The sequence below is a fragment of the Mirounga angustirostris genome, unplaced genomic scaffold (genome assembly GCF_029215605.1).
Source record: "Mirounga angustirostris isolate CCGP_5_RB_7025 unplaced genomic scaffold, mMirAng1.0.hap1 SCAF_4, whole genome shotgun sequence".
NCBI lineage: Eukaryota > Metazoa > Chordata > Mammalia > Carnivora > Phocidae > Mirounga > Mirounga angustirostris.
Window position 1 is genome coordinate 99,016,879 of NW_026991712.1, and position 22,092 is coordinate 99,038,970.

Genomic DNA, 22,092 nt, shown 5'->3' on the forward strand with positions numbered 1-22,092 from the left:
TATTCAGGCCCTAAATCTAATGTATCTCACTTATTCGATCTTCAATTAGGGTAGCCCAACCTCCCCACAAATTGTACCAGATTGTTTGCTTCTTTCATTATCTTTTCCTTGATCTTTGACTCCAGGCAGGAATTGGTTATAGGCCAAACTATGAGAGCCCACCCCAGGCTTCTTGGTTATAGATGTTCATATAGAACCAGCCCCTCTAGTCCTAGCATGAAAACAGAGCCAGTAGGTCTCACCTTCTGGTATTCTACTCACTCTGTTATCTTTAGCTTTTGTTTTTGCTTCATTTTAAATTTACACTATAATGCTGAATCTTATGCATCACCAGAAATTCTTTTTTGTAACGAGGTAGGTCAGAACCAGTTCAAGCCTATTTTTTTTTTTTTTTAAGATTTTATTTATTTATTTGAGACAGAAAGAATGAGAGACAGAGAACATGAGAGGGAGGAGGGTCAGAGGGAGAAGCAGACTCCCTGCTGAGCAGGGAGCCCGATGCGGGACTCGATCCCGGGACTCCGGGATCATGACCTGAGCCGAAGGCAGTCGCTTAACCAACTGAGCCACCCAGGAGCCCATTTGTGTATTTTCTTTAGAGAAATGTCTATTCAAGTCCTTTAACCATTTTTAATTTGGTTTGTTTTTTTTTTGTTGAGTTATAGTCCCAGTAGGATATTTTTTTTTTTTTTTTAAAGATTTTATTTATTTATTTGAGACAGAGAGAATGAGAGACAGAGAGCATGAGAGGGAGGAGGGTCAGAGGGAGAAGCAGACTCCCTGCTGAACAGGGAGCCCGATGCGGGACTCGATCCAGGGACTCCAGGATCATGACCTGAGCCGAAGGCAGTCGCTTAACCAACTGAGCCACCCAGGCGCCCCAGTTCAACCCTATTTTCATGAACTGCAATCTTAATTCTTAAAATGATAAAACTAGAAGGAATTTTAAAATAGTCCAGGCACTGGACTATTCACTAGCAATTTATAGATAAGAAACTGAGGCCCAGAGACGTGGAATGGCTTCAAAATCAAACTGCTAGGAAGTCGGAGAACTAGAACTCCAAAACAGGTCTTCTGAATCCCAAGCCAGTGTTCTATATATGCACCATGCTACTGAAAGCCCACCATATACTATAAAGTCAAAGTCAATTTTCTCATTTCCCTAACCTCTTCCCATTCCCAACCAATTTTGGTTATTTTAAATTATGCCATCCTAAATCATAGATATTTAACAGTATCCTCTCCAAACTGAATACAAATCAGCCTCAAATTTGACTGTGAATTTAGCATAAAACAAAAATATAAATAGCTTTAAGTTTGTTTGTTGAAGGTGTAATTAATTTTCTGTTCATATCCTCAGAGGGCAGAGATCTGAATGCAATTCCCTTGCAGTGCACTGGACACTGATGACAGTAAGCCAAATGTGAATTAGGTTCCACTTCTTGAGAATCTGATGACAGTTGCTTTTCTTTTTCTACAAAAATACAGTTAGGATTAACACAAAAGGACAAATATTGTATGATTTTTCACTTATATCAAGTATCATAGTAGTCAAATGTATAAAGACAAAGTACAGTGAGTTACCGGGGCTGGGAGGAGGGGGAATGGGGAGTTAGTGTGTAATGGGTACAGAGCTGCAATCTGGGAAGGTGAAAAAAGTTCTGGAGATGGATGGTGGTGATAGCTGTGCCACACTGTGAATGTACTTCAGACCACTGAACTATGTACTTAAAAATGAGTAAGATGGTGAAGTTTATGTTATGTATGGTTCACCACAATAAAAAAAATAGTGGAAAAAATACAATGTAATTGGAAATGTGCTTTTATGTTCTGTGGGTAAAAGCAGCACAAAAACTCAGTCTTAAAAGCAATATAAAAGACACATTTACTTTAACAGTTCCTACTGTGATAAAAAGTTCACTTACATATACCCCATATAGTCCAAATCAGGGTAGCCCCATCCCCAAGGTAAGAAGTAACAGCATTCAAAACCCACTCTATCATTGGAGATGTGCCGTAGACCAAAGTGTGCTGGCCATGCTGGGTGGAGAAGGTGGTGAAGGGTGAAGAGCTCTTACCTCCCACTGCCCTCTCTACCCGGCACAGCCCCCGGAGCACAGATTCCAGAAGGACTTCAGTGTTGGCCCAGGGACTGCAAGTGTGCCTCAGCCTCTGGTGTTCCTGCTAGGTAAAAGCATGAAGACATTCCTGTGAGGTCCAACAGACACAGTGCAGAGTTTCTGCCTTTTGGCCATGAAAAAGCAAGCACTAGTATGAACAGAAATAAAGAACTGGATTTAAACACAAAACAAAGCAAAGACCTTTCTTTTCACCCCGCCTTGACAAATTTCAGAGCCATTTATAGTTAAACTTCATCTCAGGCGTTCAAAATGAGTATGGCAAAAGTGATGCTGAGAAGACCGCCGGCTACAATGAATACATTTGTTGGTATTGCCTTAAAAGATTACTTGTTTTGCAGTACAGTATCATCTTGAGTATTATAAAGAGTATTTACAAAGCACTTTAAGTATGTTATTTCAACTGGATCACAACCATAGTACATCATAGCTAGAAGGAATAATTTAGTCTACCTTTAGGTAACAGATGAGGATTTAAGAGAAAGATTTCATAGGTGGTTGGAAGCAAGGAAAAGACTAGAACTGGGTGTGACAAACAGCTCTCTCAAGATTCTGAGAGGTCTCAGGACCTTTATCCTCCATGAGCAAAAATGAAGAGTTAAAAAGAACAGTTAATTTCTTGTGATTTGTTAGGTCTGCTGGGAAACTTACATTTAAACAAGCCTCTAGGTAAACATGTTTGGATAATGATAAGGAATATGGGGGCAGGAGTGGGGGGGGGGTAGTAGAGGATAGGAGAAAGATAAACCACACTTTACAGAATTTAATATTCCACCTGTCAAAGTTATCTTACATCTGGATGCTAATACATTTGAGTATCCCAGCAGCGTATTTACTAATACTGGATTATTTCTGCTACCTTGTTGATTCCCACTAGATTTCAGGGAAACATTAGCAGCAAGCATACAAAGACTTTTCTATTTGACTCCACAATCATTCCCCTTACCTACCCCTTCCCCAGCCTTGTCTCAAAAAGACTTTCCAGTCTATAATTTAGAGCTAGCTAGCTTTGCTCTTTATCCACCAACTGTAAATAAATATTCAGGTTATTACATATATATAGCTAGACCTCTATCATGGGATTTTATCTTTGATGTTTCTTTCAATTTTCACTGAATAAATGCAGTAACACAAATGAAACAAATGTTTGGAAACTCCACGTTTCTTGTTTTGTCTTAATTTTGTATAAAAACTAAATACTCTGTATCAAAAGTGTAGGAATGTTCTTTGACTAACAGTTCTTACTAATTTTTTTGGTGAAAGGCACTCTAAGTCATGTACAAAAGGTACTTCATATTTATTGGCAAATAAAAAATACCTCAATCGTTTACTAGTGACTTTTAAGGTTATATGTCTACTATTTATGTTGATCTTTTTTAAAAAAGATTTATTTATTCGTTTGTTTTTTTGGGGAAGGAGGAAAGGAGGGAGAGAGAATCTCAAGCAGTCTCTGAGTGGGGCTTGATCTCTCAACCCTGAGGCCATAACCTGAGCCGAAACCAAGAGTCTGATGCTTAAGTGACTGAGCCACCCAGGGACCCCTATTTCTGTTGATCTTTAACATAAGGTCCTATTCAGTTGTCTGCAAATGTTGACCCAGGTTAGCTTCACCAGAACCACGCAGGAGTTTATTTAAAAATACATGTTCTCGGGACCTGTCTCCAACATCTCAATTTAGTAGAGTTTAGCCAGGGAATCTGCATGTTAATCATGCACCTCAGGTATCTACTGCTATTATAACCTTCTGTATTATCTTTCATGCCTAAGAAGACTTGAGTCAAGCCAGGTATGTAAGCCTGACATAGTATCAGAAAAAAACTGTCCTGTCTTGACTTGTCCGGGAGTCCTAGCAGAAGTAACTCATGCAAGTTATGAAAAAATGGGGGTGGGTGGGTGGGGGAGTTAAAAACTAAACAAAGGTAAAGGAACAAACATCCTGACCATCCAGAAAGTTTGTTCCCCAGTGCCTCACCTCACCTAAATCTTTTACTTCCGGATGGTTGACAGCAAGACCAACTTTCAATTTCAGGCCTCAAAGCAGCCTGGTGTGCTTTTGTGCTCAGCCAGCCATAAAGCTATGTGGAGAGCTGTGGCTGGTCCAGGTCAGATCTCTGACTTCTATTATGAAGCCTGAAGAAGAACACAAAAATGACCTGGCAGTACTGGGAAACTGAAATAACTTTGTTCTTAAAGCCAGTATAAGATATGAAGGATTTCACAAGCAGTAAGAGTGAAGAAAATTAGTGTTGTTTTAGGTATGTTTAAATGAGTAGAGGACTGTGGTTTTCTGAACATCTGGAAGGGGAAAAAGATCAATCAAAGGTAGGTTTTTAATTGGAGGGAAAGACTAACTTTACCTTATATGTAACTGCCAATACAGCAACCAGTTCTGCAACAGGACGCTCCAGAAGGCTAAACAAATGTATACATACATGAAGAACTAGTCAGGCTAGTAAGCAATATCCAAAGAAAGTCACAGCTGCAAATCGGAGAAGAGTGGCCAGGATATAAGAATATAAGGTGGGCAGGGCGCCTGGGTGGCTCAGTCGGTTAAGCGACTGCCTTCGGCTCAGGTCATGATCCTGGAGTCCCTGGATCGAGTCCTGCATTGGGCTCCCTGCTCGGCGAGGAGCCTGCTTCTCCCTCTAACCCTCCCCCCTCTCATGTACTCTCTCTCTCTCTCTCATTCTCGCTCTCTCAAATAAATAAATAAATCTTTAAAAAAAAAAAAAAGAATATAAGGTGGGCAAATGAATTAGAAGAACCAGCAGTTATTTTTAAATACTCTAAATAATGTGCATGTAATAAAACACAATAGAACATGTAAGAGAATAAGAAACAAAGCAAGAAGATAGTTTTTAAAATTTGGTCCATCTATTCTTAGAATGCAGCACCTTTTAAAAAAAGAACAATCCATCACTGGAAATAATAAAATGACACACTCAACTAGAGATTTAGAATTCAAACTGTCCTAGATGAAATGTCATCCCAAGATTCACTTTGAGTAACTGTAAAACTTCTTGGAATTTTCATGCCAGGAGATGAAATCTTTTGCAAGTCTGAATTATATGGTTGGGGAAGAATGGCCATTAAGGAGAATACTTCCTCTTTACATAGAGCCTAATGAATGGCATTTTTCTTACAGCCCAAGGTTTTAATCAGGTGAAGATGTGACTGTCAACAAAATAAAGCTATTGTTGTAGTCCTTCCTACTAGGGTCTATTTACTGTTCTTTATTCATTAAAATTTAATTTTCTTATATGTGCTGGTTTCTTAGATGGTCCAAGGCCTGGCCACATGAATACTGAAATGTGGTCCATCACAAACCTCCAGCATTCTCTGCAGAAAAGATACAAGGCAACTTTTAGTTTCTTTGATTACAAATATCAATCCTTTTTCTCCAGGCTAATACACATGATGTTTAACCCCCGCACTCTGGCTCTGCTATGAGAAAAGATCTTTTATTTCAAAATACAACAGGGATTTGCAAAGCTGATGATCAGAATCACCTTTTTAAAACTATAGATCACTAGCCCACCGGCCAAGAGTTAATTGTTGAGATGGATCCTGGTGATTTTGACTTAAGGCATACTTGAAAACCACTGACTTGAATTGTGTCCCTGTGTCCTCAAGAAATGTGCATTTAAGTAAGTTACATGGAATGGTAGTAGGATAGGGGGTGATCTTCATGTAAATACAGAACAAAGGTAAATGGTATAAAGGCAGAAAAGTGGAGAACTACTATTTTTCATTAACAGAAAAGCTAAAAGATGAACATAACAGACAGACGTATTCAAATGAAAATACAAAATGCATTTCAAAGTATAATTAACTTACTTAGATTATTTGTTATTTTGGATTATCAACAATACCATCCCATTAGCCCTGACTATAGAAAGACTACAGTTAAAACAATATTCCACCAGTTCTCATTTCCAGATGATCCTATATCAAAGAATACAATAAGGAAAAGATATATTCAAAATGAACAAGAACTATCAACTTATGTGGGCATAAGTTAATCACCAATTGAAGCTGATCATTTTCTTTTAGATCCAGTTTTCCCAACCCTAAAAAATAAAAAACTGTTTAGACAATAACAGTTATACCATCTGCATAGTTATACTTTTCCAAAAAGAGTAAGAAAAAAAATTCCAATAAAGGCACTGAACTGCTGTGGCTTGCTTTCTGAACCAGCTTTGATGACCACCAACCTTTTTGTTTTGTTTTAAACTAGTAAAAGGTTACATCAAAAGATGACACAGAATCCAATCCAAAAAGACTGGACCCCAAAGGCACTGCTCAAACTGCTGATTTGGAATGCTCAAAATGCATTCTCTTCATTTGCCTTCCCCCAAAGGCCCATTCAGTATTTAAGGACAATTGCTGTACAGTATACAAAAGGACTGCAGGCTGAGGTGAATAAAGCTCTCCACAAAACCAAAATGTAAACCTGGAAAATGGATTATGACTGCATGTCACTTACACAGATAGGACATAAGACCCTCAGTCAGGCCAAGATTCAACAATACCATTACACCAAAAGACTAGCCCTTCAGGGAACCCTCTACCTAAACCCAGTCTCAGACAAAGGCCAAAGCACATTCAGCAGGGACAAAAAGAAACAGAAGAAAATATTTCCAGAAAGGTCTAGTTACAAACAGGAACAAACCTGGACTCTTTACTCACCATTTTAATACTGCTGCCAACTATAACAGATTAAAATCTGTACACACAACATAGTGGAAAAAGTCCCAAAATGCAATAGTTTCGGCAAAAGAAGGTACTGACTAAGGATTACTACAATTAACATTGCTACAATAAAAACAATGGCAAACAGGGATTTGGCACCACATTTACAAAGTAAAAGCATGCATTGTTAATACACTTGAGATGTTTCCCAACAGAAAAGGCCATGGAAGATGGAAAACAAGGGGCATCTTTTACAGAACTCCCTATGACTGAGACAAACAAGCAAGAACCAAAGGGGTCAATTTAGAAGATCTGTAGCAGCAAAGTCACTGTTTCTGTTTGGATTTTAGCAATTTGCATTTCTAATCGACAGCTGCCCTGGGTGTGTCTGTATCCAAGAAGTTAGCTTTACATACTACATCAGCATTTACCTAGTAATTTGGTAATCAGCATAAACCAGGTTAACCTTAAACCATAAGCTTAAACAAAAGTTAGAGAGCTAGAATCTTATTACAGAACTCTCCAATGTCATTACCATTTAGAAACCATAATGGTACTTTGAACAGGAGAGTAACATAAATTTCATCCAAAAAAGCTATAATCATAGCCCCAATAACCATAAAGAATTAAGTAATTATGGAAGTATTATGTTCTGACCATACCAAAAGCTAAAAACAAAGAGTTCCTACTAAGAGGAAAATTTTCAAGATGATCTGGCCACATCATGTGCATAGTTAAGATTGTGTTTTAATAAAGATTCTTTTGCAAAGAAATAAAATTTAGTCATGTTATTCTCCTGATGAAAAAAAAAAAAAACTTTAAAAATGAACTACTGGTGGTTTGTTAAGAAGGAAAAAAAGAGTAAGCTACATATTAAAGTTCTGGAATGCAGCACCTCAACTTCACATCGGCCCTAAACGTTTGAGATTATGAAATCCAAGTGATGTCTTGATGATCGAATCATACTTTACAGCTGTTCCAATTCCAATGTTTGACTTTAGCATCTCGTGTCAATTAAGAGTTCCCTAATACAGAAGATTGTGCTAAAGAGTGCTAAGATTCTGCATGCTGCTGCCATTCCCTGGTCCCGTTCATGCTTGGGGCTGCCCAATGAGACAGCAAAAGAAGTCTGGTCTCAACACTCCACACTGTAATAACTAGAAAAAAAGAACATTCTTAATTAGAAAAGTTTACGAAGTCAAGAGATACCACTACAGCACTAGAACTAAGTTATCCTGAAGTTTTACCTTTTATTAACATCCGACCCTCTTCAGTACAGTCCACATTCCTTTAAGTTGTTTTTAATGATGACATCTGTAACAGCATCAAAAACAAACTGCACATTCTTGGTGTCTGTGGCACAGGTGAAGTGGGTATAGATCTCCTTCGTATCTTTTCTTCTGTTCAGATCTTCAAACTGGCACTGAATATAAGCAGCTGCTTCTTCGTATGTATTGGAACCTGAAGCAGACACCCAATATTCTCAGTTCGAATTGTAAAAGCTGCCTGAATTCAACCAGGTCAGGCCATCACCATTTACTTATGAAGACAGGGAATATAACCCAAAAGAATATAAGACAGATTTATTTCTATAATCATTAAGTTTTTCTATAATCATTAGATTTTTCTTGAGAGCAGACTCTAAGTAAAACAAAATCATCACAGAAAAAGATCTAGGGAAACAAAACTTTTTCTCCTTTCATTTTGATTTTTCAGCTAAAAAACCTAGAATGTATAAAAGGAAACTAGAGAAGTAGGAAGATGCATTGCTAGAACACAACTGTTTACAAGGTCAGAGAGCCTGTGCTCCTTGGAGTGATCTTGAAATAAACAATTCAAGAGTTAATCATGCTTCTTTTCAAAAGCATATCAATTTTAAGGGGGCTTACTTCAGAGCCTTATAATTAAACAAGTACATGTAAAAGGGAAAGGGGCCTGAATTACACACTTTAAAATGTGTTTTTATAAAAATAAATAAAATGTGTTTTTGTGACATATAAATTACATCTCAATAAAGCTATTTTTTTTTTAAGATTTTATTTATTTATTTGACAGACACAGAGCAAGCACAAGTAGGCAGAAGAGCAGCAGGCAGAGGGAGGGAGAAGCAGACTCCTTGCAGAGCAAGTACCCTGACATGGGGCTCGATCCCAGGACCCTGGGATCATAATCTGAGCCGAAGACAGCCGATTAACTGACTGAGGCACCCAGGTGCCCCAAAGCTATTATTTTTTAAAGGTGGGGTGTCTCAAAAGTAAACCTTATTTTCAATATTTGTAATTAACACTCTAAACCACAAACTTCCCACATCATCTCCTCTACCTGTGAGCCTTCCGAATAGCCCTAGAAATTGACTACAGAACCAGGAAACCTCAACAAAGAAAACGCAAGACTTTATTCCTGTAAACTAGAGGCTGTTTTCACCAAGTAACATCTGTGAAATTAAGTGACATTAAGCATGACAACAAATACCAATTAAGTGTTTAAAAAAAGACTAAATAAAGAAAAGCTTAAGAAAGAAAAGAATGTTATTTTTAAACAGACTACTTAGAGAAATAAAGGAAGATAGCTTGGTAGGTGCTTGAAATAGGTTTTCTGAGATTGGCAGAACTTCTGTAAATTCAAGGAGAGAGAGCACTGAGAATTGTGTCTGGTAGGAACAAATACTGATACTTGGGCAATGAAGACTGTGAGACGACTTCTTCTTTTTTTAAAAAAGATTTTATTTATTTATTTGACAGAGACACAGCAAGAGAGGGAACATAAGCAGGGGGAGCGGGAGAGGGAAAAGCAGGCTTCCTGCCGAGCACAAAGCCTAATGAGGGGCTCGATCCCAGGACCCGGGGATCATAACCTGAGCCGAAGGCAGATGCTTAAGGACGGAGCCACCCAGGCGCCCCAGATGTGCGACTTCTTAAAAGAAGAATGAAGTCAATGGCTTAGAAGGTCGTCCCCCAACCCCCCAAAAAAGGATATGACATTGAGAGCTCTTTGCTATGTGGAAGATTCCCAGTGAGAAGAACACTGTCAATCCTTTTGCCTAAGTAAGCTTTTTCTCCACTTTAAAACCTGGCCACTTTCTATGAACTCACCATTCCCAACCCTGGCCACATATCCCTGAGAAAACAAAGACCAGGGGGCTTACTACATCTCAACTCTTGAGCCTACCACCTCACTTAGAAGTCACCTATATCCCCACATATTTGTACCTTTGGTCTTAGAGAGGTCTTCCTTCCAGTTTCAAAATTTAATTCCTCTACCAAGATTCTAAGTTGAGGTGAAATTTATGTAACATTCAATAAGACATTTTAATGTGTACAATACAGTGGCATTTAGTATATTCACAATGTTATGCAAACACCACTTCTCTCTAGTTTCAAAATTTTTCACCAACCCAGAAAAACACCCCATTCCCATTAAGTAATCATTCCTCATTCCCCTCATTCTGACCATCCCCCCTCCTGGTTGGTAACCACCAACCAACCTGCTCTCTGTCTCTATGGATTTGCCTATTTGGGGTATATCACATAAAAGCAATCACACAAATGTGACCTTTTGTGTTTGGCTTCTTTCACTTGGCATAACATTTATGAGGTTCATACAGTAGGAGCATGTGTCAGTACTTCGTTCCTTTTTATGGGTGAGTAATATTCCAATGGATGGAATTCCATCTGCTTACAAATCTTGCTCCATCAATTATATCCACTTCTTACAACTTCTCTTTTGCTATAAAATCTTACCACTAAGCCAGTGAACATTCTTAAATCTTTCTTTTCCCTGTAATCCAAGCTGCTCAAGAGTAGGCTACACCTGTCTTGATTTTTCTACTTCCCACTCAGTAACTCACTGCCCTGGCTCTGCTCTCACTGATAATGCCCTCAATAACACTCACGATCTCCTGGACTGCTAATTCCAGAGGCCATTTTTCAATGTGTAGCTTACTTTGTCTGCACACAACATCACTGACCACCCCTCACTTCTAAATTTCTTAGTTTTTTGATACTTTGGCTCTCCTGGTTATTCTCTTTGTATCCAATATAAACCTTTCTTTCTCTCCTGCCAATAGAATCTGGTATTCTCTCTCATTCTATCCATGGTCTTTTCTGTCCTCATTCTGTAACATCACCCCACGTCATCTCATCCATTTCCATACTGTTTTTATACATGATCTCAAATCAATACAGCTAACCCTCAATCTCTCATAAAGCTCCAAGGCCACATATGTATCTTCCTTTTAGATACCTTCATCTGGATGTTCCACAGATGCTTCAAAAATCAACATTTCTTTTTCTTTTTTTCCTTCTTTCTTCCTTTCTTTATTTTAATTAACATATAATGTTTTATTTGTTTCAGGGGTACAGGTCTGTGATTCATCAGTCTTACACAATTCATAGCGCTCACCATAGCACATACCCCTCCCCAATGTCCATCCCCCAGCCACCCCATCCCTCCCACCCCCTCCACTCCAGCAACCCTCAGTTTGTTTCCTGAGATTAAGAGTCTCTTGTGGTTTGTCTCCCCCTCTGATTTCATCTTGCTTCATTTTTCTCTCCCTTCCCCTATGATCCTCTATCTTCTTTCTCAAATTCCTCCTAACAGTGAGATCATATGATAATAGTCTTTCTCTGATTAAAAAATCAACATTTCTAAATATCACTTCAGATCACAGCACCAGCAGCCAATCAAGGCAGAACTCTGGTAGTACTCTTCCCACTTCCTCACCCTAGCTATACTCTTTCGCTTTATTACAGAAAGCTTTACAGTGTCTGCCCAGCTAACAAGAGTTCTCCTTCCCTGAAAATATCCAACTCTGATCTAAAGGTTATAGTGGTGCAGCCCTGGCATTCATGTTTGTGTCCCTGAGCTTGACTGACAAGGCTAAGGATTTTTGCCTGCCTTAACCTTGGCCAGCATCTCTCTCCTAGTAATTTGAACCTGGGGCCAACCAGCATCAGCGTAGCCTGGTCTTTATTTTATTTTTTAAGATTTTTTTGTTAAAGATTTATTTATTTGACAGAGAGAGACAGAGAAAGGACCGAACATAAGCAGAGGGAGTGGGAGAGGGAGAAGCAGGCTTCCCGCTGAGCAGGGAGCCCAACGTGTGCCTCAATCCCAGGACACCCTGGGATCATGACCTGAGCCGAAGGCAGACGCTTAACCGACTGAGCCACCCAGGCGCCCCGATTTTTTAAGAGTTTATTTCTAAGTAATCTCTACACCCAATGTGGGGCTCAAACTTACAACACTGAGATCAAGAGTCACATGCTCTACTGACTAAGCCAACCAGGTGCCCCTAACCTGGTCTTTTAAATGCAGGAGAGATACTGTGGCAGGGCCATCTTGTATCACATAAACTGAGTAGCACAGAAAGTTGTTAAGCAGAGAGAGAAGAATAAAGAAGATGCACACAAAGAAGAAGAGAAAAGAGACGGGGAAAGAAGTGCTTCTAGGGTCCTTGACAGCTTTCTATTTCCTAGTTCTAAACACATTCGTGTTTTGTTTTTTAAGATTTTATTTTTTGACAGAGAGAGAAACAGGGAGAGAGGGAACACAAGCAGGGGGAGTGGGAGAGGGAGCAGCAGGCTTCCCACTGAGCACAGAGCCCGATGCGGGGCTCGATCCCAGGACCCTGGGATCATGACCTGAACCGAAGACAGACGCTTAATGACTAAGCCACCCAGACGCCCCTATCGTGTATCTTTCTAAAATACAGTTTCTACTACATCATGTACCCCAATCAAAATCCTTCAATAGCTCCCCACTATCTCAGCATCCATGAACATCCCTGCCCATCACTCCAATGACTCCTTCCCACCACATTAAGCTCTGGCAATACCAAATTCCTTCTAGGTTCCAAAACCTATCGTGTCATATTTTTTTTACAATCTTTTTTTTTTTTTTTTTAATAAATGTGGGGCCTGAACTCATGACCCTGAGATCAAGAACTGAGCTGAAATCAAGAGTTGGACACTCAGGGGCGCCTGGGTGGCTCAGTTGGTTAAGCGACTGCGTTCGGTTCAGGTCATGATCCTGGAGTCCCGGGATCGAGTCCCGCATCGGGCTCCCTGCTCGGCAGGGAGTCTGCTTCGCCCTCTGACCCTCCTCCCTCTCATGCTCTCTGTCTCTCATTCTCTCTCAAATAAATAAATAAATAAATCTTAAAAAAAAAAAAAAAGAGTTGGACACTCAACTGACTGAGCCACCCAGGCACCCCTCATGTCATTTTCATATATGCTATCCCTTCCTCCTAAAATGCTTTTAATCCTCTGTTTGCCTGGTGATTTCTAATTCGTCCTCTCATTATCTCACTCCAAGTGTCATTTCCTCTAGAAAGAAGAGGACACTGAACCCACAGCAGTATCCCCTTCTTCTGTTAGTGAACATTTCCTACTATAATGAAATTCTTTATGTGTGTGTCCCTCTCTTTACAACTACTGTGTCTTAAGTGATCAATGACTGCACCTTATCCTTGTATTTTTTTGAACATACATACACCAAATTTTGATTTTATATTTCTCTATTTTACTCAAAAAATGAGGACAGAAATACAAAATAAACACAGTAAACTCGATTATGTCTGGAATAGCACTTTAGACTTAAGGGATCTTAATCACATGCTTAATGTTAATACCACTACCAGTGAACACTCTCCATAAGGATATACATGCATCGTTCAAAATAAAAGGCAGGTGTAGGAATGTCACTAAGTATTGATCTACGATGTGTACCTCAAAGAAAATCGTTCATGATTCCTTACCCGTGTATTCTGGATAACAGATAGTTAATGGACTCCTCTTTATTTTTTCCTCAAAAAGGTCTTTCTTGTTGAGGAAGAGAATGATTGAAGTGTCTGTAAACCATTTGTTGTTACAAATGCTGTCAAACAGTTTCATGCTTTCATGCATTCGGTTCTGAGGGGGGAAAAAAGGGGTGTCAATAGTAAAAAGTAAAAGTGGATGAACTGTTAATGAAAAAAACAGACCAAGTTTTAGAAGCACTGAATGGCACGCGTGGAAATAAGCTAGACACTGATAACACAAAAGCTAAGTCAGTCCTCATTTTCGTAATTCTTGGAGGTTGGGAGATGGGAAGAAGACTGGCTAACAAGAGGACTTAATCCTGCTCACATACTCAATGCACTGTCTTATCTCTTAAGAATTAGTAGGGCACAGATCAATATTTTAAAAGTCTAATCTCACAGGGGAAAAAATTAAGGAACCAAGATTTGGTTCAATGAGCAAATGGATACAAAAAATCTTCCTAAAAGTTGTTTTCCACTTCCCGGCTGCATTAAACAGGTTTTTTACCAGAAGATCCAACATACCATCTCCTCATCCTCAGCCAGAACAAGGTCATAATCACTGAGGGCCACACAGAAGATAATTGCTGTCACTCCCTCAAAACAGTGAATCCACTTTTTCCGTTCTGATCTTTGGCCACCTACATCAAACATCCTAAGTAAAGGGAAAGAATGCACAATTCAGCAAGGTCACAAATACAGCTCTCCCTAAACTGAAATGGTTAGGGAACCTCCCACTATTGCATATTCAAAACTCCATTTATAACAGAAAAGACAAACAAGGAGCAAATAAAATGTAGTCAAACTAATACTCTGTGGTTAACGACAGAGCCACCCAGGCGCCCCTCTGTGGTTAAAAGTAAAAGAGAACAACATGAGAAAAAATCTAGGAATAATCAAAATTCTCATTTTAGATAACTAGTTGCGCCTCCTCTCTATCAAAGCGTGTATCAGGCGTGCCAAAAGTCAGCAGAATAAGCACTGAAATGGATTAAAGGAAGGAAGGGAAAAAAAGACAGGAAAAACGAAGAGCTGAATAATATAAGGTAATAACAAGAATACGAACTAATACTTATTGTTTACCATGGTGCCAGACATGATCCTAAACACCTTCAGTACACTAAACTCATTTGACCCTCACAACACTCCTGTAAGTACTATTATCTCCAATGCACAGATGAAGAAACTGAGGCACAGGTATGTTAAGTACTTAAAGGCACACTACTAACAAATGGGCACTGGGGTTCTAAACCCAGGCACTCTAACTGCAGCACCCAGGCTCTTACCCCTCAAAATGCTTTACCTTTTTAGTTAAAGAGAACAATGAAAAAACAGAAATCTCCAACTTGCATTCTGCTTCCAAAAAGTTTGTTTTCCTTACTTTTTAACTTTCTTTTTTTTTTAATTGAGGTATGGTTGAGATATGTTTTCCTTACTTTAGAGATTAATTATGGGGAAAAAGTAAATTATATTTCAGAGTAGGATTCTAAGAACCCAGTATCTAAAAACAAAACGTAACCAGTATTTCCCAACTCTACGTCTTATTTGAACCTAATTAATAACAACAAAGCCTTAGCTCTTCACAAACTTTATGTTCCACTCCAGATTAGTTTTAGTTCACCACTCCCTTCTGGGGGTCTTACTTGATATCCTGGCTCAACTGCTGTACTTCTGTCAACAGTGTCCTCGTCTACCTCCTACAGTAAGAGGAACACCGGCAGTGCTTTGTCTTTTAGCTGGTACCAGCGTCTGAGGAGGTATGCATACAAATGAGTGAAGATAGATGTCTGATGACGAGGACAAAATTTTAAAAGGTAAACTTTGCCAAGCTGGTTTAGTATGTCAGATCTAAAGTGACTCAAGGTCTATTTCCAAAGAATTTTCCCCTGGAGATTGAGAGAAATAAGACATACTGAGTAATTTCTCAATGTATGTTTGAAAGAGAATAATAGTCATCTTCTCTCTTTATGACCCAGCCTTTTCTTTTGGTTGATCTAGCAGGTTTTTTTGCAGCCTTTGGTCATGGCACCTGGAATAATGCAGTCACAAGCTGGCTTTAATACAGGGTCATATTATAGGCTTTAGGAAAGTGAACATCATATATATCACTACAGACGTCTTTCAAGGGGAGACACACGCTGGTACACCAATAATTTCAGTTTACCCCTCCGTTTTCTTCTACAAAGTCCATAAAACTAGTAGAATACTGTGACGTTCCCAAGATGGGCTTTTAGCACATATTAACATTTACAATATAATTCACTAACAGATCAACATTTTATAAACATTACCTCATAACTGAGAGGCAAGTAAGCAATTACACAATGCCTTGCATAGAGTAGATGCTCAATAAATGTTTGAATAAATGGATAGTGGTTTTGCCTAGAGAGAAGAGGAAAAGGAAGAAGTGATAGTACTTCATAACAAGATATCTACATACCAACAATAAAATGGGTGCAGCACTTTAACTAGATCTGGTTGTTGATCCTGACATAAGAAGACCGAAAGGGTTTACCCAACTAAAGATCAATCTATGACATCAACAAGAATGTTTCCCATACTAAATAAAGTTCACCACATTGAATTATAAATGGATTACTAATCTTACAGTACACAAAAGACATCTCATTCTTATGGTTGCATGGGTGATATAAATCCATATGGCCCGCTACTCCAGTTAAATGAATTCATCAGTGCTAAAGATAAGCAGCTCTTCTATTCTACAAATATTCAGCTGAACTGCTATTTTCCTGCACCATGTTTCTGACCTGTTTTGGTTTATTAAGATTTCAAGACCTCAAGTGGTATCTAGTAATACCTAAACTCTGTATGGATTTCCCAAATCCTATGAAGCAACTGTTTTCAGAGAAAAGAACACGGAGAAGCTCTGAGCTAGAAGTTACATTTGTGTGCGACAGTGCTGAGAATCACAGACCACATATGATCGTAATGAGGCAGCTGGAACAAATATATATTGAAGGGGAAAAGTTTACCCCTAATCTCAAAGGTCACAAAAGCAGGAAGTGGGAACCAAAAGGACAGTTCTAATATTTACAAAAGACCATTAACACAGAGACAAGCCGAAGCCTATTTCAGAATGACTAATGCTAATGAGAAAGTCCTTTGTATTCATGTACTAGAATTTTCTCTCTCTATAACAACCACTTTTTATGTCATCATACTTAGCCAAAATACCTTTATCGCCGTATCAATTTTCCATTCTACACTACAGCAAGAACTTGGTTTACATGATACTGTGCACAAATCAGTCCAAGAACCATGACAATATTAGCTCCATTCCATTAAACCTAAATGCGCTTCGGTAAGGATCAACACGGGTGAGTGAAGCATTTCTATTTTATTATCAAAATGGCAGAACAAAGCCACATCACTAAGTATCTATCCTTAGTATTGTTGTTACCCTTCTAAACAACAAACATTCAATACCTGTTTTGACGATTCCAACAAAAAAGCAGCTGAAAAGAATAAAATGAAAAATAAAATAAAATGATAACTGTATGATTACTTTTATTGCTCTTTATAATTTAATTCTGAATTTAAATTCCTCCAAATGGACAAAAGTATTTGATGCTATTTGGAGAAAGAAGAAAGGCCTGGGCCCCCATTCAGTTAAAACATTCAAATACCAACTGATGAATATGATGGCAGGTTTTTAAACCAAAGATTATTGCCTAGAGAAATTTTGCCCTGATTAAGAGATATGAACTAAAGGAAAGATATCTTTCACACATGTAACAAAAAGGTTAATGACTTACTTGAAGTATAGGTCTTTGAAGGTGAAATGCGTTTCCACAATGCCTGTGGTCTTCACTCTTGTCCGCAGGACATCTTGCTGAGTTGGAATGTAGTTGGTTTGGGATATTCTATCCAAATCATTTAGGTAACTAAATAAAACACACATTTATTTTTACCTGGTGAAGCCAACCATGTACATAGCAAATCAACAGACTAAACTAGTTCCTTCCCAAAAGATTCTGAACCTGTCACTAAAGTGGCAGAACAAAATCAGAGCTTCAGTATCACAGAAATGATAATGAGAAAAAGAGTGAACCTAGCATAGGACAACTGAAGTAGGTTCTATATACACTACACAAAAGCGGTTTTAATTCTACCAAAATTAAGCTGTGAAGGCCAATTAAAAGCAAACAAATATGGAAATGTTACTCTTATTATAAAAAGATTTCTGGGGCGCCTGGCTGGCTTAGTCAGTAGACCATGTGACTCCTGATCTTGGGGTTGTGAGTTCAAGCCCCATGTTGGATGTAAAGATTATTTAAATATAAAAAATCTTGAAAAAAAAATCTTGGAGAAAAAAAAAGATTGCTGAAACTTAATGCTAAATACTGAATCAACTGTGTGTTGCACAGTACAAAACCAAACCAAACCAAAAGCCCTCAGACATTTAAAGTTAATGGGTCATTTGTATGTTCCTACATTTGATAGGACATTCGAGAATGGTGTTTGAATTACTAAAATTAAAATAAGAACTATGTTCAATAAGAATGAGTATTTCTTTCTTTCATTCATGAAACAGAAAAGTTGTGTTTTTTTTAATCTAAGTCAAAAACAAATTGTAAATACTTCCAAATAAATGTAATTTATTCAGTGAAATAATTAAAAGACTGCTCAAAGCTAAATTAATTTTTTTTAAGCTAAACTAAATTTTTGGTAATTTCAGGATTCCTAAAGATTTTTTGGCTAGAAAACTGAAGAACAGGTGGCACTATTATAAGTGAATCATTAACAAGCTTCTATAAAAGTACTACCATTAATGTTAAGGAATCAGTCAAGCCTAGATCAAATATTATGGAAAAAAAAACCTCTATAAATCACATTTCTCTGGTGTAGTTAAAGGATTCAGAGCTTAATGAATGTATGATAGAAAAAATAATAACAATATAGCTTTCATGACTATTGGGAGAATTATTGAAACTTCCAACATATGCAACTAAAAAATATTTAAAAATGGGCAAGAATCCTGAAATGTTTCTAAAGTTTTCATTTCAAGAATAACTAAGTTTTTCAAATATAATTTAACTCCTTCTTATAACAACTTAAACAAGAATGAAGGATAGGAAAATAGAATATTGGAGAAAATACCTTAATGCTTAAAAGTGTCCCCAATTAGTACAGAGATAGATACAGTTACCAAGAACTCTCCAAGTCCCCAAAAGGCACATTAAAAAGTACATTCTGAATATGTCTTTATAAATAAACATGTTGTAAAAGAAGCAAGATAGGATAGCATATAATAGCCTTGCTCAAGTATTAATTACAAATTCTCTCAAACTATGTAACTCTTAAGAGAATTTCCTTGACAAACAGATGCTTTGACTTCCTTCCAAGACTCAACATTCTCTTTCTGTACAAAGTCTACTATCTTGATCTGGCAAAAGATTTATTAGTGGTGACTGGTACCAGAGAGATCCATAGTGCAGCCCGGCCACAGAGTTGGGTGCATAAAAAGGGGTATCACAATTCTAATTTCCCTCACTAGCTGGCAATTAATGCAAAGTCCTTAGGCAGAGGGAACTGGAAAAGATCCAGGATCCAGCTGCAAAAGATTTCTCTCCTCTTTCACTTCCTTATTATACACTACCATGGAGCTACTTTTCATGGTGCCAATTCTCCCATTTACATTCCAAGAGGCAACGTTGTTCTCCAAGTCATACAAAATGACCAAGGGCTATATAACCCTAAACTGAAACCATCTTCAAAGGGATGCTATAGACTTCTAAGAGCGTCTGTTACTTAAATGTTTTGTTAAGGACAGACCCTAAACTTTCTTAGGGTCACCAAATTATTTTCTGTTATGGAAAAATTACTTACTATGAAGCAGAATCATTGAGCTGATACTCCCTGGATCTGCTGAAGCAAGCTTGCACCCCACCGTCTCGCCATAACCGTTTAATCACTCCTGCTAGTTCTGGAGTCATGACTCCTTCTTCAGCACTGCCCGCCAAAACAAATAATTGCCGGGCATCATCCTGAAGAAAGCAGTTAAGAAAGAGAGACAAATGATTCTCCACTTCTTAAAGACTTGACACAAGAGTCTCTCTAAAACACAAGCACATTATATGTTTCACTATTTTAAGACAAGTATGAGAGAGACCTTTCCAGGCAGGGCAGTCTGAGAGAATTTACAATGAAGTCACTCCCCCTACTCACTCCACTGTAGTTAGAAGTGCAGAGCCGAGCTGAGGAATGATTTCAATCCCCCTACCACATATCACCATCTCCTAAAAAGACCTCTTCTGACTGGCCTACAAATCTCCACCCTGCTTACTCATGATTTTTTTTTTTTTTAGATTTTATTTATTTGACAGAGAGAGAGAAGCGGGGAGCAGGCAGAGGAAGAGGGAGAAACAGGCTCCCCGCCGAGCAGGGAGCCCAACATGGGCCGATCCCAGGATCCTAGGATCATGAGCTGAGCCGAAGGCAGATGCTTAACTGACTGAGTCACCCAAGTGCCCCAGTCATGATTTTTTGACAGAAAAACTGCTCTGTGAGATAGGCATATGTAACACATTCCCGTTCTGTTAAAGGAAGTCTACCATAAAAATAGAAATGAAAAACCTGGCATGTAAGAGGTAAAGTCTAAACACGTCAGAGGGAGTAAAATATTAATCGAGTTTAAGGAAAAAGTGTTCTCTTCTTCCCCCTTCAGCTCAGACAGAACAACAGGAAGAAGAGGAGACTGAGTTATTTAAGAAGTCTGGAAGCCTAGTGAGGGAAATAAATCCCTCAGGGAAAAATTCAGTTTCTAGATTCCCCAAAGAATAATAATCCTCTAAATAAGGCAGGGGGCAGTGAGGGGAGACAGTAAGAGGAAAAGAAAGTTACAAAGAGATTTGATCAAAATTCATGAGTCAAGGGATGCCTGGGTGGCTCAGTTGGTTAAGCTTCTGCCTTCAGCTCAGGTCATGATCCCAGGGTCCTGGGGTCGAGTCCTGCTTCGGGCTCCCTGCTCAGTGGGGAGCCTGCTTCTCCCTCTGCCTGCCGCTCCCCCTGCTCGTGCTCTCTCTGACAAATAAATAAAATATTTAAACAACAACAACAACAAAAAACTCATGAGTCAAAAAGCTTTGTAAGTGGCTACAGTTTTTAAACCTAAAACATGAGCTGTAAAGAGGACAGAAAAGGGCTACGAGAACTCTGATAATTTTGTTTTAGTCTACCCACCCTTGTCAGATAGTTTAAAAATAAACCCAGGTCTCAAGGAAGGAAAGGAAAAAGGAGAGGAAAAAAGAAAGGAAAAAGGGAAGGGAAGGGAAGGGAAGGAAGGAAAGAAAGGGAAGAAAGAAAGAAAGAACAAACGAACGAACTTGGTGCCTGGCTGGCTCTATCAGTACAGCGTGTGATTCCTGATCTTGGGGTTGTGAGTTCGAGCCCCACTTTGGGTGCAGAGATTACCAAAAAAATAAATAAAATCTTTAAAAAACTGAATAAACCCAAGTCGCACGGATGCTTTCCCCACCTCAAATCTCCTATTTGTCTGCCTCAAGGAGAGTGCCAAATAACTAGTAAAATGCAGATACTAAGAAAATACCTATACTGGGTAAAGAAAAAGTAAAGGGGGAAGAGGAGCAATCAACTGTATCCTAAGTGTCATTAGGACAAAGCTAGCAAGCAAAAAGCATTTCCGACCACACATGAAATCACAACCCAAAACTCCTAAGACTTGTGTGTTCCCAAAACTCATGCACCCACCTAAGCAAAACAAAACTAACCATTGTGCACTCCAGGTAATGCTGCCAACCTCGGGGTCTTCAGCCAAGTAACAGCTCTCCTTTATAAGGTGCTTACCCGCATTCTTTCTAGTAATACTTTATGTCCATCCCTCTCTAAGAAACTGCATCTAACATCTATATTCCCCTCTTCTTTCAGAGATAAACATTTTAAATAAGGGAACAAATGACTCAGGGAAGTTGAAAAATTATACCAACTGGCAAACATACTCAATATTGAGCATGTCCTTCTATGTATATAGTGCTTTATTTAACATGTGAAGACATTATAGTCCATTCTGAAATTTGAACTACTCATACAAGCTATTCAAAAGCCTCAATAAGCATTACTTTTTTAATAACACAATTTAATTTTAGAAACTTTAAAACAGAGAGAGAGTTATTGCTACATATTTCTGCTGTCCTGACTTTGTAAACACAGTTTTAAGGGGAAGCACTTTTCCCTTACCACTTAATCTCTTCCACTGACCTACTCTTGCTTCTCCACAATAAGCCCTCTTATAGGCCTTTAAGGAGGCCCCTCTTTACAATGAACTTCATACCTCTACCCTTAAGCAGATATGAAAAAGCAACCTACCCCTCATCATCTCTATTCTTGTCCACTCACTCTCTAATCAACCATAAGAAACCAGACCAGGATAAGTGAGGAACTAGAAATAGAAACCCTTACATATGGAGGAAAAAAAAGGACACT

The 22,092-nt window shown here is 38.6% G+C and overlaps 1 protein-coding gene across 1 annotated transcript in view; it reads right to left on the bottom strand.

Annotated features, from left to right (window-relative positions):
* Positions 1-310: 310 nt before the first annotated feature.
* The window catches only part of GNAI3 (G protein subunit alpha i3), a 53,392-nt gene continuing 31,610 nt past the window's right edge, over positions 311-22,092 (bottom strand). Inside the window, exons 4-9 of the mRNA XM_045897027.3 lie at positions 19,480-19,637; positions 17,406-17,534; positions 14,155-14,284; positions 13,588-13,741; positions 8,078-8,291; positions 311-7,987 (exon numbers count right to left, since the gene is read on the bottom strand). Of these exons, the coding sequence (XP_045752983.1) occupies positions 8,101-8,291; positions 13,588-13,741; positions 14,155-14,284; positions 17,406-17,534; positions 19,480-19,637 (762 nt within the window). The 3' untranslated portion in view covers positions 311-7,987; positions 8,078-8,100. The remainder of the gene's footprint in view (positions 7,988-8,077; positions 8,292-13,587; positions 13,742-14,154; positions 14,285-17,405; positions 17,535-19,479; positions 19,638-22,092) is intronic.